This window comes from Oncorhynchus nerka, linkage group LG28 (genome assembly GCF_034236695.1).
Source record: "Oncorhynchus nerka isolate Pitt River linkage group LG28, Oner_Uvic_2.0, whole genome shotgun sequence".
NCBI lineage: Eukaryota > Metazoa > Chordata > Actinopteri > Salmoniformes > Salmonidae > Oncorhynchus > Oncorhynchus nerka.
The window spans coordinates 59,137,844-59,155,599 of record NC_088423.1 but is presented as its reverse complement, the minus strand read 5'-3'; the positions used below and the strand labels follow the sequence as shown (position 1 = coordinate 59,155,599).

General features: G+C 44.0%; 1 protein-coding gene across 1 annotated transcript in view; it reads left to right on the top strand.

Moving 5' to 3' along the window:
• The window catches only part of LOC115113450 (SH3 and multiple ankyrin repeat domains protein 2-like), a 168,359-nt gene that overhangs the window by 53,011 nt on the left and 97,592 nt on the right, over positions 1–17,756 (top strand). Inside the window, exons 10-12 of the mRNA XM_065012945.1 lie at positions 10,062–10,494; positions 14,761–14,900; positions 15,583–15,696. Coding sequence (XP_064869017.1) covers positions 10,062–10,494; positions 14,761–14,900; positions 15,583–15,696 — 687 coding nt within the window. The remainder of the gene's footprint in view (positions 1–10,061; positions 10,495–14,760; positions 14,901–15,582; positions 15,697–17,756) is intronic.

The following is a 17,756-nucleotide window of genomic DNA, read 5'->3' as shown; positions in this document are numbered from 1 at the left end:
ATCTCATATACTGTACTCTATACCATCTACTGCATCTTGCCTATGCCGTTCTATACTATCACTTATTCATATATTTTTTTAATGTACATATTCTTATTCATTCTTTTACACTTGTGTGTTTAAGGCAATTGTTGTGAAATTATTAGGTTATATTACTCGTTGGATATTACTGCATTGTCGGAACTAGAAGGACAAGCATTTCGCTACACTCGCATTAACATCTGCTAACCATGTGTATGCGACAAATACAGTTTGATTTGATTTGAGCGCAGAATAACTGATGAATTTACGAACGCTCAACACAAGTTTAATATGGCCGGTGTCAGTAATCATCGGCAAAAAGGCATAATTAAATTGTCAGCAGCACAGTTACTGTCACCAATGCTCTAGATAACACGAAAACAGCCTAACCTGTTCTGCTAGGGTGAGTAAAATGGTCAGAATGAGGTGTTCTCTCATTTTGCCAACGTTAGCCAGTTAGCTTGGGTGCTTGACTGCCATTGTAAGGTCAGAACGCTTGGGTCAACCCTACTCCTCGGCCACAACATCCAGTGTGCGCTCTGAACGCTCCGAGAGCGAAACACTCTGAATTTACAAACAGACAATCTGACAATGGTTTGAATTTACGAACGCCCTGAGCGCACTCTGAATTTACAAACACACCCTAGATCTACAACTTTCGAATATAAAGATCAGTGACCTCGTATTTTTCCGTGTTCCCGGTTGTCTTGAAAGTGCTATAAAACTCATGGTAGGCTACCCTTCTTCAGCTCATATCTGTGTGAAGCCAGATACAGTGCTCTTGTCGGCATTAAAACCTAAAATTGATCCATGTTGGATGTGAATGTGACAGCAGAGGCGCACTGTCGACCACAACCCCTGACTTTGAAAAGCTCCAACACCACATGTATCAAGCACACCCATCTCATCCATGTCGGTGAGCCATTATGCCATAGCCCCAAATATTTTTTTTCTTCACATGGTTGGGGTCGAGAGGGTGAATAAGTTGAGCAATTAACAGTATATTAATTGATAAACAGTCACTTAACAGATACGTTGTGTTTATGGTTGTTCCATGTGATTTTAATCACTTTCTGGCTGCACCCCTTTTTATTTCAACAAAATCTTCCATACATGTTTACCCATGGTAGAAGTGGTCGGAAAGGGACATTTTGGACTTGAATGCCAAAATATTCAGGAGATAGGGGTGGTCAAAGTTGACCCATTTTGCATACTCCACCTTACCATCACGTCACCCAAAAAGCTCTCACTGTCTCACGCAAGAATTAAACATGCGTCCATGTTTCTCAAACGTCAAATTTCAAAGTTGTTCCAAACGTCAAATTTTGAAGTGTTTGGTTACTTCTCTGTATCATTCCTACCTTAATAGCTGGAAGTGGCTAGAAGTCTATAGGTGTCTGCTAGCATGTTTGTGCAACTTCCTCCAATTTCCTTCATACTGGACACAGAGACATACAAATCGTATCATGGAGCTTTTCTGACTCTGGGGATGTAGATAATGGGCATCATTGCCAATATCCGGATGTATCCCTTTAAAACAAAAATATCACAAACAATTTTCTATTGCTGGATAGACAACTTTGTTTTTGTTTTAAAGCGATTCTTCAGGATTTTGTCAATGAGGCACTTTATCTACTTCCCCAGAGTCAGGTAAACTCATGAATACCATGTTGATGGCTCTGTGTCCAGTATGCACAAGCCTGCTATACTCATAGACTTCCAGTAAGTATCTGTCACTGGTTCCAAAGGTTGCATGTTCGAATCCAGTTATAGAACGTTTTAAAGGGATACTTCAGACATTCCCATTCAAGTTGACATTTGAAAGTGGGTGGACCGTCGGCCATCTTTCTGGTAGTAATTGAAAGTTAAAGTTTCAATTCAATGTAAATGTTAATGGTGTGCCCGCTAAATTGCAGGGGTCTGAAGGTATAGGTCCATTCTATGAATTATATTCTATGATTGAAATGACACCCACCATGTATTCAAGAGGATACTGTTTTTCAGCCATGACTGGCACAGCACAAACACTTCAGATTATATCAAATAGAGTCTAAGCTACAACAAGCTTTAAAAATTACATAGTTGTTTAACTAAAATAATAGAATAGTTGGTAAGCTTTCAAATTATATCAAGCTCAACCGCTTATCTTTTTTTTCAGTTCAAAAATGTGTCAACTTTCTGGCCACTTCCACCATGGGCAAATATGTATGAAAAGTTTGTTTCAAATCAAAAGGAGTGCAGTCAGAAAATGATTGAAATCACATGTTAATGAATTAACAACATTTGTCAATGAAGCATGTCAAGTTCGCCTTAAAATTCCACTGTGAGAGAGAGAGAGAGAGAGAGAGAGAGAGAGAGAGAGAGAGAGAGAGAGAGAGAGAGAGAGAGAGATGACTGGCGGTGCGGCAGTGAGTGTGCTTTCGCGCCTCTGCCAGGCCGGTTCCTGTGCGCTGCGCTCGGGCGTTAGATTTCCCCGGCGCTAAACTCCATCAGTCGCTGTCCACGGTACCTGCTGCTACATTCTTCAGTGACCACCGTGGAATTCTGAGATTTTATTTCTTTATTTTTTTCCTTGGCTGTTTTAAAAAGTGCACTGATTATGCAGGTATTCTAAATATTGGAGTAGCGTAAGAAGGGGTGAAAATGAAGTCTTTTCTCAATGCCTTAAAAAAGGAAGGTAGGTCTATCACCTTTACGAGTCTGGGTGCAAGTTTTATTTGCTTTTGTCTCATAATTAGATGGGATTCTCTTCCTTCGCTGCTGCGCGTTCACTTTCAACTTTCTCAGGCGATATTTGTTTATCCCTGCGTGGCACACTTTCAATAATTTCATCTGCTCCAGTAAGTTATTCTACATATTCTACATTTTTTGAATGTGACGAATATAGCTTATTATTTGCGTTGTCGTCCTGATTTAAACTAGCAGCACCTATACAATTATTTTTTATTTTTTTACAGGTGTCGTTCTTTTTAGGCTAGAGGTTATTTAACATGTAGGATAGATTATAGGTTATGTCATAGATTTAACGTTGGCACGCATTTGAGTGGTTTCCAAATAAATGTGTTATGATTCAGTCTTCTACAAAAGGTATTTATAGTCTCCTTCACCAATCAACTACTGTATGTAGATTATAGCCAGCGAGAAGACACATAGTGTATCTATCGTTCTCCTGGTACACGGGGGAGAAAACACACCCACCAAAATGAGTGGATGATACACGTCACCAAAACGGCTCTGCCGGGTGCATTATGGATCCATCTGCCTGTGTGTGAAAACAGTTGGTTCCTTAACCCTTTACTTCCACCTGACATGCTATTTCTCAATGAGATATGCTCAAACTGGATCTATGAGAACTGCATTTGTTTTGTTTTCTTTCAAAGCTTGGTATAGTTTCATTGGTTTCACTAGATTATGTCAAATCCCTTGGTTGCAAGACACTGACCAGAGCTGGTCACTCATCGTCCTTTGACCTTTGTTCTCTTAGTATTATGGAGCAGCAGTAAATGATATAGATCACACTGATTGCTTTCCTCTCTTATATAAGACATCTCTGGATGTTTTGTCATCCTCTTTTCCTTGGTTCTCTATTCCTACAGAGGGAATGTGTGCTTTTTACATTCCACAATTGAGAGGACAATTAAGAGCGGAGTGTGTGCATGTGTGTGTGTGTGCATGCACATGACTGCATACTTGCATGTATGTCTGACTGTCAGTTTTGGGTCAAACTATGGCAAATACTTGCAAGTACTTTATTTAGTTTGCCCAGTACAATAGAACCAATCAAAGGATGGGGGAAGTTTGAACTCCATGCTGCCTGGCAAGTAGGAGCGTTGGGCCAGTAACCGAAAGGTTGCTGGATTGAATCCCCGAGCTGACAAGGTAAAATATCTGTCGTTCTGCCCCTAAGCAAGGCAGTTAACCCACTATTCCTGTGTGCTGATGACACATTTCAGTTGAATGCATTCAGTTTTACAACTGACTAGCTATCCCCCTTTCCTTTCCTTTCCTTTCCTTTCCTTTCCTTTCCTTTCCTTTCCTTTCCTTTCCTTTCCCTTCCTTTCCTTTCCTTTCCTTTCCTTTCCTTTCCTTTCCTTTCCTTTCCTTACATCCAGTGCACCTCAGTTGTGCTAGGCATTGGCCTTTTAGTTGTTCCAAAGGTCACAATCAAAACGTTTGGTGAGGATACCTTCAGCCACCATGGTTCTGGCCTTTGGAACAGCCTGCCGAAGGATCTGAGGACCTCAGAAACTGTATCATTTTTTAAAAAGATCTTAAGACACATTCGTAGCCTTGCTTAAGGTGCTTTTAGTCATAATATATATATATTTTTTTTTATCCCATTTTATATATCCTATTTATTTTAATGCATTAGTCTCTCATATCAACGGTTATTTTTTTATATATTTTTTTAAACTATTTGAATATCTATTTTAGAAAATGTAGTGTTTTATTTGTGTCACGCCTGCTCCCGCTCCCCCTCCCTGGTGCTCAAAGGCACCAGGCTCCCCAGCATTACACACTCCTGCCACCATCATTAAGCACACCTGTCTTCCCCCATCATGCGCATCAGTGTATTATTGGATTCACATGGACTCAATCACCTGTTTATTACCTCCCCTATATTTGTCAGTTTCCCATCTCTGTTCCCCGCTGCTGTGTTAATTGTCGTTTGTCGTTGTATACCCGTGTGCTGACGCTGCTCCTGTCTTGTTCCCTTTCTGTTCCGTCTTAAATGTTGACTCCCTGTACCTGCTTCTCATCTCCGGTGCCAGTCCTTACAGAATGCAGAAGCCATCATACAAAGCATGCTGACGTTCCAGTTGGCGGTGACATCGGGTCCAGGGCCGACACCGATGGAACCGGGGGTACCTAAGCCAGCTCGCCGGGCTGTCACTCCCTAGCTGGCTCGAGAGGTTTCTTGCCCCGGTTGGCTCGGAAGTCGCCCATCCCACGTCAGGCCTCAGCCGGATCGCCAGGCTGTCACACCTCAATCGGGTCATCAGGCTCCCACGATTCGGCCGGTTCGCCAGGCTCCCACGCCCTGCTGGTTAGCCAGGCTCCCACGCCTCAGCCGGTTTGCCAGGCTCCCACTCCCCTGCCGGTTAGCCAGGCTCCCACGCTTCAGCCGGTTCGCCAGGCTCCCACGCCCCTGCCGGTTCGCCAGGCTCCCACGCCCCTGCCAGTTAGCCAGGCTCCCACTCCCCTGCCTGTTAGCCAGGCTCCCACGCCTCAGCCGGTTAGCCAGGCTCCCATGCCTCAGCCGGTTCGCCAGGCACCCACGCCTCAGCCGGTTCGCCAGAGTCCCACGCCCCTGCCGGTTCATCGGGACTCTACGCCCAGCCAGTTTGTCCATTATCCGTGCCTCGGTTATCCCGTCAGGCTCGCCCAGGTGGGATGCCGGGTGGCGCCCCTAGGGGGGCTTCTGTCACGCCTGCTCCCGCTCTCACGCATTACGCACACCTTCCACCATCATGACACACACCTGCCTTTCCCCGTTACGCGCATCAGCGTATTATTGGAGAGCGTATCACCTGGACTCAATCACCTGTTTATTACCTCCCCTATATCTTTGTCAGTTCCCCATCTCTGTTCCTCCGCCGCTGCATTAATTGTCATTTGTCGTTGTATACCTGTGTGCTGATGCTGTTCCTGTCTTGTTCCCTGTCTGTTCCGCATTTAATGTTGACTCCCCGTACCTGCTCCGGCGTCTGTCCTTACAATTTGTCTTGATTTAGGTGTATTCATAGCCTTTGTGTGTAACGTAGTCACGTCAGTGACGCCAAGCATGTTCAGCATCCTCCCACGCATGAGGATACTGTCTTCATTCCCCACACAAAAGCTGTGCACTCTTATGGTTTACTGTAAGTGTTTGGAATGTGGTTCGTTAATGTTGGGGGTGTGGTAAGATTGTGGTTGTGGTCAGGGTATATACTCTTGTGGTGAAGTGTTACTTCAAGTGTGGTTGTGGTCAAGGTATGTGTTAGTAATTAAACAGGATGTGGTTTGTAACGCAGTGTGGGCCTGGTTGAGGTTGAGTTAGAATTGATCAGGTTGATGGTTATTGTTAGGTAGCATGAAGGTGTATTAAGATGGCTCCAGTCTCTGCTAAAGCCAAAAGCTTGGCTGGCACATTTCTCTCTCTCTCTCTCTCTCTCTCTCTCTCTCTCTCTCTCTCTCTCTCTCTCTCTCTCTCTCTCTCTCTCTCTCTCTCTCTCTCTCTGTCTCTGTCTCAAACACACACACTTCCTCAGGTGTGCGTATCAAATCCTGCAGTGTGTGTGAAATGCATGTGGTTCTAGTCCAGTGCAGGCTGCTTCATATCTCCTATATAAACACACACGCACGCACACACACACACACACACACACACACACACACACACACACACACACACACACACACACACACACACACACACCAGCCTCTAATGGGCAGAAGAGCTGCCAGCACCGTAGCATGTTAGCTCATTAGCCATTAGTGTCTCTCTTCATCTCTACGCCCTGGTGAAGGAGAGAGAAAGTGATGTGATGGCAAAACGGTCTCGACAATGGTGTATTGAACCCCTCTTAGATGAGGCTAGGGCTAAGGGAGGGCTGTTAGCACTATAGGCTAGGCTAACCTGTGGCTAGCTGTACTGTAGCTACTAGCATTTAATCCCTGTAAGACACTTAGCCACCGTGATCAAAATCCTAGCATCCAATCTACTACTGTAATTCTACGTCTACAGTTTTCTTCGATTGCTAAACGACAGTGGACACAACTGGAGTCACATGTGCAAAACTCTAACTACAGTCTGCACAGCAGCAGTTCATGTGGACCAAACTCTAGTTCGTTTTTCATTGCTTGAACACAGTTTTCAAAACTCTACACACTTATCCCATGACTTTAACCACAACCTGCACAACACTGTGGATTTACAGCACTTTGTTCAAATGCTAACACACTGCTGTCAAAACTGTGAACCACACATTCAAAACGGAATAGATTTCAGCCTTGTGCCTTTCAAACACTGCTGATTGCACTTTCAGCTGAAAGGGTAAGCAGGTGTCTTGTTTTAGACTTGTTGGTGAACACACACACATATTACAGTATATATAGGTAGAGCTCAGAAAGACTCATTTTGGAAATGGAACAAGGAAGATGGGTTCGTGGAGGGAGAAGGGTGGCAGGGAGAGGGCGGATGCGTGGAGGAAGACAAAGAAGACAAAGAGCTGTTATTTCAGATGAAATAAGGGCTACACTTATAGACCATGTCGTGAACCATGGTCTCTCATTGAGAGAGGCAGGGTTGAGGGTGCAACCCAATCTGCAAAGATCCACAGTGGCATCTGTAATGCAAATTTTCCATCATGCAAACAGGTGAGAGTTACATCCTTACAGTAAATGAAAACATTACAGGAATCTATTTTGTATTGCAATTATAGAATATTTACACAGATATGCATTACAGTAAGTTTGACTGTAAAATATATTTTTACAACAGGACCCAAAGGCTGCCCCCAACAGGGGGAAGAGGAAAAATATTTTCAGATGTGCTGGCAAATGTTATTGTTGACATGGTTGTTGTCAACAATGCAATAAAACTGTGGGAGATTCAAGATAGAGTGCTGGCTGATAATGATATATTTGAAAATGTTAATTCTGTCAGCACAACAACTATTGCTCGAGTCCTAAAGAAACACCAAGTTACAATGAAACAGTTATACACTGTACCGTTCGAGAGAAACAGTGAACGGGTAAAAGAGCAAAGATACCAATATGTCCAGGTAAGACGTCTGAGGTTACGTACACAGCTATACAAAATATTTACTGTAAAAAAAAAAACACTAGCATTTCTTCAGTAAAACTGTGCACTTACTGTTTTTCAGAGAGTAATGGAGGTGGAAGCACTGGAAAGACCACATTCATTTGTATTTATCGATGAAGCTGGATTTAACCTTGCCAAAACACGGTGCAGAGGAAGGAATGTTATAGGTCAAAGGGCCACTGTGGAGGTTCCAGGCCAAAGGGGGGGAAATATCACCATGTGTGCTGCAATGGCCAATGATGGTTTGCTTCTCAACACACCACTCATTGGCCCATACAACACAGAAAGGCTTATAGCTTTCCTAGAACAGCTCTATGCTCAGCTAGTGCCAGCAGAACAGGGGGAGCCAGTAAGAAACCCCCAAGTTTTTGTCATAGTTTGCGATAACGTTGCTTTTCACCACTCTGCAGCTGTCACAGATTGGTTTGCAGCACATCACAGATTTATGGTTTTGTACCTGCCTGCATATTCACCCTTCCTCAACCCAATAGAGGAGTTTTTCTCTGCCTGGAGGTGGAAAGTGTTTGGTCACCACCCACATGACCAAATGTCTCTTTTGGAAGCCATGCGTGCCGGATGTGAAGACACGAGTCCAGCGGACTGCCAGGGATGGATAAGGCACTCCAGAAGGTTCTTCCCCAGGTGCATGGCAAGAGAAAACATTAGATGTGATGTTGAAGAAAACCTGTGGCCTGATGCTAGAGAGAGGCAGGATTAGCCCCTCAATTATTTGTTCGAATTACAGTATGTACTTTTAGTTTCTACCTTTTTTTTCTCATTACTGTAATTCCGTAAATTACTACAGACTATTGAAGCAAACTGCTAATTTTCATTTACCTTAAAGAATTGTTATATTCTAAACATTTTAATAAATCATGTGAAAGAATGTCACTCTTTTTCTTTTAAGAAAATATTACTTTGTATGAAGTCAATGAAATTGTTCAAACTGTAAAGATGAAAAGTTTGTATTTTCTGTATTGGTGTTTGATGCTAGTGTTTTTACTCTCAGTGTGTTCTGAGTGACAGTGTGTGTTATCTCAGTGAGGGTTGTGCATAGTGTTTGGCTGCACTGAGCGTGTTTTGAGCCATGTGTTAAGAGTTGTGTTGCTTGGGATGAGTTTTGCAGGTGATGTGAACTGTTTAGCTCAGGTGACTGTTGGCAGTGCAGACTGTAGTTAGAGTTTTGCACATGTGACTCCAGTTGTGCCCACTGTCGTTTAGCAATCGAAAAAAACTGTAACAACAAATGCTAATGCTAGCTCTATTGTTGATCACCTTCTCACATTGAAAGCATTGTTGGGTCTTTGGTGCAACTGCAGCAGGCTCCTTCCTGCTCCTTCCTCCACTGCTTTAATTGCGAATGGAGACGAGAGTGCCGCAGTTGCACACTTGTCAGTGTGATATAATGCTGAAAATCCACTGGGAAATAAGCATGGCCCTCCATTATGGTTCAATCACACCATTGCTGGTGGGGCAGAGGAGCTCAGCTGTACTCAGTGCAATAATAATCATCATCATACTGAGATCATAATGACTTGGATGTTTATGAGAGGGCCAGACAGGACTATTGAATAATGCAGAGCAGACATCCACAGGCAAGTGTGTGTGTGTGTGTGTGTGTGTGTGTGTGTGTGTGTGTGTGTGTGTGTGTGTGTGTGTGTGTGTGTGTGTGTGTGTGTGTGTGTGTGTGTGTGTGTGTGTGTGTGTGTGCATGCAAGTGTGTGTGTTTCAACTGTTTTACAATAAGGGATAGATGGATGCCTTTGGAAAAAAAATTGATCTTGATTGATTCCCATCAAGAAAATCAATCAGACACATCGCCGTACAAGTAGTGATTGATATTCTGTGGTCGTGTGTCTGCGTGCGTGCGTGCGTGTTAGTAAGCAAGTAAGTGCGTAAGTACGAACATGCTTGCGTGTGTGAGTAAAATTGCAGGGCAATAAATTAATTATTCAAGGTTATCTCTTGGAGTGCTCTCCATTTCATTCTCTACCTACCTATCAGGTAGGCTAGTCCCATATCAGTAGATGTGAAGGAAAGGTAGGAGTGCTACTCTGTTCCTCACGTGTCTCTCCACCACAAAGTCTAGCTCTCTAAGACATGATCATGAACAGAGAGTGAAATGGCTCATAAGACACAGACAACTATTTGCAAGGGTCAGGTAGAAATGGTTTATTAGATAATCAATGAGTGTCCCTATCTCTTGCTCTTTCTTTCTCTCTCTCATACCCAGTGCCTTTCCACGAGGTCCCGGAATACTCCAAGCGGCGTCGGGCACTCCCCCCTACCAGCAGCAGCGGCAGCTCCCTGGCGACCCCCCGGGTCCTGCTGCGCTCCAACAGTGACAACAACCTCACGGTGAGCCAAGGGCCCCCCCAGGAGTGGCCCCAGCCCCAGGGACCCCCCCAGCACCACAGACCCCAACACGGAGGGGTCGGACCCCCCACCTCCACCTCCCACCATATCCTCTCTCCACAGCTGCTCCAGCAGATGCAGGGGAACCCCAATGGCACTGTGAGCACCATGGGCCAGGGGTCCCGCAGTACCAGCGTGGGGGTGGTCCCCCGGAGTCAGTCCCCGTCCCTCAACCGGCTGGGAGAGGAGGCTCGCAGGCCGCACCCGCAGACACATGTACAGACACAGCAGACGCAGCACAGACAGCCCAGGTCAGTAGGAGGAGAAGCAGCAGAAACACAGACATATGCGTATGTACATGTGTGTGGCTGTATGTTTGTGTGTGTTTGCACTGCGGATTAGACGCTGAAGGCTTTATATTGCTGGTGACTTAACCTTGGATCTGCACAGTCCTCCTTGACAGATTAATACAGACAAATGGCACTGTCTTTCGTCCACACATTCGGACACTGTCCATCACATTCCTTCTGTCTGGTAACAAGGGAGAGAGAGAGAGAGCGAGGAGGGGAGGGGAGAACAGTTAAGAGCTTGACAAAGAGAAACAACGGGCGAGAGAGGGGAATATTTATTTTACTATTTTATTTAACCAGGCAAGTCAGTTAAGCACAAATTCTTATTTAGAATGACAGCCTACCGCAGCCAAACCTGGACGACACTGGGCAAATTGTGCGCCAGCATATCGGGCTCCCAATCACGGCCGGTTGTGATACAGCCTGGAATCGAACCAGGGTCTGTAGTGACGCCTCTAGCACCGAGATGCAGTGCCTTAGAGCGCTGCGCAACTCGGGGAGCCCATGCTGACATGCTGAGTGATGGAAAACAAGGGAAAGCGAAAAGGGAATGAGGGGATAAGTGTGTCTTTTGCCCTGACATGATGACAGCCATGTCATTTTCCTATTTCGGATGTTTAACACTGCAACCCAGGATGGATTGGATATTGGAGTTTCACTTTATCTCCATCCTCCCCTCCAAATCCTTCCCAATCCCATGTCCATCTTGCCTCTGGTCCTCTCCACTTCTTCATCTCCTTCAATCCCTTCTCCTTCCATCCATCAGCCTTTCCCTTTTTATTAATTCCCTCTTACCGCTCATTCCACCATACTCTCCTCTCCGCTCTCAGTCCATCCTCTACCTCCATTTCCCCCATAAGGCGTCAACATGTTTCAGTTCAGCTGACGCCTAGCCGAACTGAACGACTGTGCTCAAGTACTCTCTTTAAACTTGTTATGGCTAGGAGTCCCTCATAAGGAACATTCCCAAAATATTCCCAAAATATTTTAAAGAAATATTTTACTTTCACACATTAAAATACAGCAAATGAAAGTTAAACATCTTGTTAATCTACCCATCGTGTCCGATTTTTTAAATGTTTTACAGCGAAAACACAACATATGTTAGATCACCACCAAATCCAAAAACACACACAGCCATTTTTCACAGCCAAAGATAGTCACAAAAGCAGAAATATAGATCAAATGAATCACTAACCTTTGATTATCTCCATCAGATGGCACTCATAGGACATCATGTTATACATGCATTGTGTGTTTTGTACGATAATGTACATATATATATATAAAAATCTCAGTTTACATTGGCGCGTTATGTGCAGTAATGTTTTGATTCCAAAACATCTGGTGATTTTGCTGAAATACTCACAATAAACATTGATAAAAGATGCAACCGCTGTGTCAGATTTCAAAAAAACTTTACGGAAAAACGCTCAGAACCCAAATTAGCCAAAGAAATAGCCACCATTTTGGCGTCAACAGAAGCTATAAAAAACACTATAAATATTCACTTACCTTCGAATATCTTCATCAGAAAGAATATCTTCACCACTCAGTAAAAGAGCTCCTATGAGCCCCTCCTTTATAGTAGAATCATACAACCAGAATCTAAAGACGGTGACATCTTGTGGAAGCCCTAGGAAGTGCATGCACATCCATATCTAACATGGACTTATACTCATAGACATAATTCAAACAGTTTTAGAAACTTCAGAGTGTTTTCTATCCACCAGTAATAATAATATGCATATATTCCCATCTGGGACAGAGTAGGAGGCAGTTAGGTTTGGGCACGCAATTGATCCAAAGTGAAAATGCTGCCCCCTATCTCTAAAAGGCCTTAGATAAATAAAAATATATATAAAAGCGTCAATAGTACTGTTTGTCAATTTTGAGATGCCGTAGCAAGTATACAGTTCCGAACTCTACCAAACTGTTTCAGGTGGGAAGCATGCGGACGCCTTTCTTCTGTCCTCTGCCCACTCCCTCCATCCCATTTTTTTCAGCAACTTCCTCCCTCGCTTCTCTTCTCCCTCTCCTCTCTCCTTTTGTTAAACCCTTCTCTATCTTTCCATCCATCCATCCATCCTCTCAGCTCAATTTTTTTCCCTTTCCCTCTCTCCTCTGACTTTTTTGCTTTAGAAAGAAGACTCAAGGCATAGCTGAATCAGAAACTATGGCGACGGATCCCCGTCCTATAGCCTGAGGTTGTGCCTAATTCACATACTCTCCAGAGAGTCTAGACAAATCAAATCAGATTCCCTCTCTCCTGCAAGGATATTCTTACCCAAGACTTTCCAATACAGAAATACAATGTGGACTAAAATATAAAATAAGATCAGTATTTGAATCTGGAAGTCATGCTTAGTATAGTGAGTGTTTTAACCTTACCTGAAACCTGAAGATGCATATTAGCTGCCGAAGCTAATGCCTTGGGCTATAGCTTGGGCTTGGAAGGCTAAGGTAGTCTTCAGCCACCGAAATGACCCAGATTCGTTTCTACAATCAATTGGGACGAAAAAGAAGCAGCCAACTCTGTTGAACATAACTAACAATGATTTAATCAGGTTAGATTGTATTTTGTGTGGACAATCCCTTTATACTGAAAATCAGCCTGAGCATCATCTGAGAGAGGACGTGTCAAGACAAGTCTCTCTTTCTCTCTCTCTCGCTCTTTCTCTCTCTCTCTCTCTCTCTCTCTCTCTCTCGCTCTCTCTCTCTCTCCGAGGGCATCATTGATTAACAGAGTGAACTTACACAGGAAGTTTTAGTCAACACTGAGTATTGTCTAATTAACATATTTTCAATGCCACTCCACTAACTGCCAAGACACAGCAGGGAATGTGGCCAATCATCTGGAAGAAACGCTCCTTCGTTTTTCTCCTCTTTTCCCTGTCCTTCCCCATTGTTGTCACTGATCAAGAGAGATCAGTGGAATTGGTCAAAGTGATAGGATGGACCCCTTCTTGGCCCATATTTCCCAAAAGGGGTTGAGCTATGTAGCGTCTAGAACTGATGTCATTTGTAAGTCTTTGCATTTGATCGGTACATTCTTTATTTCTATTTATGGTTTGGAAAGTCATGCCCCCTATTTTATTTTATACAACCCTGGTATTCCCCTAAGTAAGTGTGTGTGTGTGTGTGTGTGTGTGTGTGTGTGTGTGTGTGTGTGTGTGTGTGTGTGTGTGTGTGTGTGTGTGTGTACTTCTTTTTCTACCTTATCAGCACACGAATTTCCTAACCTTTATGTTCTGACAAGGTAGAAAAACAATAACTTTTCATGTCCTGAATTTGTTCAAATGCTATTTTAAGCTTAAGGGTTAGGTTTAGGGTTATGTTATGGGTTAGGGAACATATGACTTTTAATGGTCAAACATGTTTACTCCCCAAAAAGTCATGAAATACCATGATAATTAAATTCTGTATGTATGTGTGTGTGTAGATCTGGAATGGGGCTAGATCTCCATAGACACCGGGTTGAGGAGGGGAGTGGTGTTCAGGATAAGGCGACCCACTTACACTCTCTCTCTCTCTCTCTCTCTCTCTCTCTCTACCTCTCTCTCTCTCTACCTCTCTCTCTCTCTCTCTCTCTCTCTCCCTCTGACAATCACTCTTATTCTATCCCACTTTACTTTCTCTCTGTATGGCTGTGCTTGAATACTTACCACGGTGCTGTTGCTGGGGATTACCACCAAGTGGAGCTCCAATACAATACTACAACAGATCAACCCAGACAACAGTGAAAACACAACATTAGGTCCATCTCAGTAGTGTAGTAAACTTGTGATTTTATCTGTAGTTGGACTCAAGCAAATGTATCTCAGAAAGGTAAGGACGGACTCTTTCTCTCTCCCCTGTGTTGGGATGTCTGTCTGTTTGTGTTGTGGGTGAACCCAGTGTCCTCTTTTCCCTACCCAGAGGACACTGCAGGGATCAGCGGTACTTTATGTGGGCCAGCTTCCATCCTGCCCCATTTACAAGCTCCATAAATCAGGCACTTCCGTTACCCCTCGCTCCCCTCTTGGTTCTGTGAAGGACAGCGGTGTAACTTAAGAGTTTACAATATATACTGTGTATACTGTAATACTCTGCCAAATGTGGCATGTGCTAACATGCACTCCTCCTCCGTCCACCTCCTCTGTCTCTCCTATCTCCTCTTCTCTCTCACCCTCTCTCCCATATCCCCTCCTCTCTTCCCTCCTTCCCACCTCTCTGTCCCATCCTCAGCCCCAGTGGTAATGTGGAGGTGGTGGTGCAGCGGAGGAAGCTGTACAGTGCTGTGCCAGGGAGGCACTTTGTGGTGGTCCACGCCTACCGGCCACAAGCCGAGGGAGAGATCCCCCTCTACAAGAACGACAGGGTCAAAGGTGAGACATTAGGGAGTGTTAAGGAGAGAACATACAGATATAATTGTATTACTCGTAACACTACTCTACCACTGGAAACATTTGTGACACAGATGGAAATTGGCTGTGTATATAGCTACATCTGGTGCATCATTTGTTGAGCATGTCGTCCCTGAGAAATAAACTGATAGAGAGCAATAATAATGGCGTCTTTTTGTAAGCAACAACTCCACCATGGCTTGTTGGCCAAAGTTTATGGGGGATTTAGAGTGTTTTCTGGATAAGCACAGAAAGTTCTATGGTAAACACAGGCTTAGCAGATCTTATTTGTTGTGTTCTATGAGATCATCTTCATCTGCAGAAGTATTTATGTATTTAAAACAAGCACATAAACCACATAAAGGCTTCATAATTCTTAAAGGTAATGTTAACTGGCTCATACAACAAAACGTATAAGATCTCCTAAGCCTGTGTCAACCTCATACCTTATTTTCTGCGATTATCCCAAAACCTCATTCTTTCCCCATTCATAGGAATGGCTGAACAAACCAGAGGTAATTCATTTCTGTTTTTTAGGACTACAAGCTGGCGAGCTCTATAAACACAGGCACCATGCGATCCGCAAGTGACATTTACTACAGTACATGTGCTGTGTATAATGATTCGCTCTCTCTCTCACCACACTCCCCTCCCCTCGCTCCAGTTCTGAGCATCGGAGAGGGGGGCTTCTGGGAAGGCAGTGCCCGGGGCCAGGTGGGCTGGTTTCCTGCGGAGTGCGTGGAGGAGATTCCTGCCAAGCCCAGCGAGGAGAGGATGCGTAAGTCATTAAGCAAGCTGACCCAGATATTTGGGAATAGGAGAGTGGTTGGGGATCTCTGTGGAGGAGGAGGGAAGATTTCTGCTCCATGGATCCCACTGGTGGCATCCTAGGGCACTGAGACTCACTTTTCCACCCAGGAGATGGGCTCAGCACTGGGACTGTTTAGTGTGTACAGATCCAAAATAATTGGATTGGTGTGATGTGGAAGAATATGGAGGCAAGTCCCCTAAGCCCAATTAACACACTAGGTGGAGCCGTCAGCATTTGACTGCCTACCAAAGGTGTGTAAGGGGCTAGGGGATCTTTCCAGACCTGACAAGAGAGAAAGATGTAGAGAGAGAGAGAGACAGAGGAGGGAGGGAGTTCAATGGAGGGTAAGGCCTAATCCCCCACATTCCTTCTCTCCCCTCTCCTCCCCCTCTTCTCCTCTCAAGCCACACTGTCAGATGTCAGACATGTGGGGCTTTAACGGTGGTGTGTATTCATGGATGCAAAGGGAAGCCAGGCTTCCACAAAATAAAAATGTGCATAATTTATCTCTCTGTCTTTCATAATTTTCCTTCAATTTGCAAGAGGCTGAATGTATCTCACTGGAGAAAGCATCCGAGCGAGCTAAACAGCATCCCTCTGTCCGGTCAAAAAGACTATGACATTGTGGCCGTCAGTAGCATTGAATGCAAGGGAAGCTAGCGAGTATTTGGCCTCCTTTTATATATATTTTTTTAAATATAACAATAGCCAATCAGCGTTGAGCTAAACTGAGTGAGCTCAACTGGGAATGGTCCTGGTGCACCAAAACAAAGTGTCAAGGGAAACCAGTTTGGATGTGGCTTCACACCAACTACATCACAAAAAAAAACTGGAATTGTTGTATCTCATTGTGTTTTTGTCCTCCGGTGGCTAGCTAGCTAGCTATAAATATCCCTTTCTTAAATGAACCATGGGGGGAGATAGGAATTTGGACTTGTGGTTTTACTTGATTCTCCGTACTGGTCAATGATTATAACGGCAATTCTGATCCAACAGTAAATGCATACAGTGTGGCGCTGGCCTGAGAGGAGGGAAGTTCAATGTAGCTAGCTAGATGTAATAGGCTAGCGTTAACTTGCTAGCCTAGCGCATCAAAATCAAATCAAATTGTGTTTGTCACATGCGCCGAATACTTACTTACAAGCGCTTAACCAACAATGCAGTTTTAAGACAAAAATACCTCAAAAATGTAAATAAATAAAAGTAACAAATAATTAAGGAGCGGCAATAAAATATAAAATAACCATAGCGAGGCTATATACAGGGGGTACCGGTACAGAGTCAATGTGTGGGGGCACCGCATTGCCCATGAAAGGAAGTTAGGATTGCAAGCGAGCATTTTAGCCAGGTATTCTAGGACAACAAAAAATGTAAGTGTGTGCTGTATGACAGAGAGGAAGATGTCCTTGGCGTTTCTCTACAAGTAGGGTGAGTCAACATGTTTTTTCTACTTGCACGCACGGACACACACACACAAATCATGGACAGCCACATCATATTTAGCTTACGTTGATTGGACTAAATTGTTTTTGGTATCTTTTAGTTGTCACTTTGTTAGACTAAGCACAGGTGATTTGATGAGGAAGTTGAAATGGTGTTGGAATAGTCAAGACAGCTCCTATTTACTTTTCGATTTGCTGTGGTAACTCTCTGTGGTTCTAAAGCAATGGTTGTTTAGTGGTCTGAACATTTTGGAAAAATTAACTTGCTGGACCATGCTGTAGGTCAAGTAAGTAATATGCTATGTTGTTCTCCGATTTTGTGATGAAACAAAGGTGCGATTGAATTTATTCTGCCACTGTCTTCTTATTGTCTCGGCCTTAGGTATATATACCACGTTAGCAAGGCATATGAACCAGTGGAGGCTGCTGCAGGGAGGACGGCTCATAATAATGGCTGGAATGGAGTCAATGGAATGGTATCAACCTCATGGAAACCACATGTTTGATGTGTTTAATACCATTCGATTGACTCTATTCCAGCCATTATTATGAGCTGTCCTCTCTGCAGCAGCCTCCACTGGTATA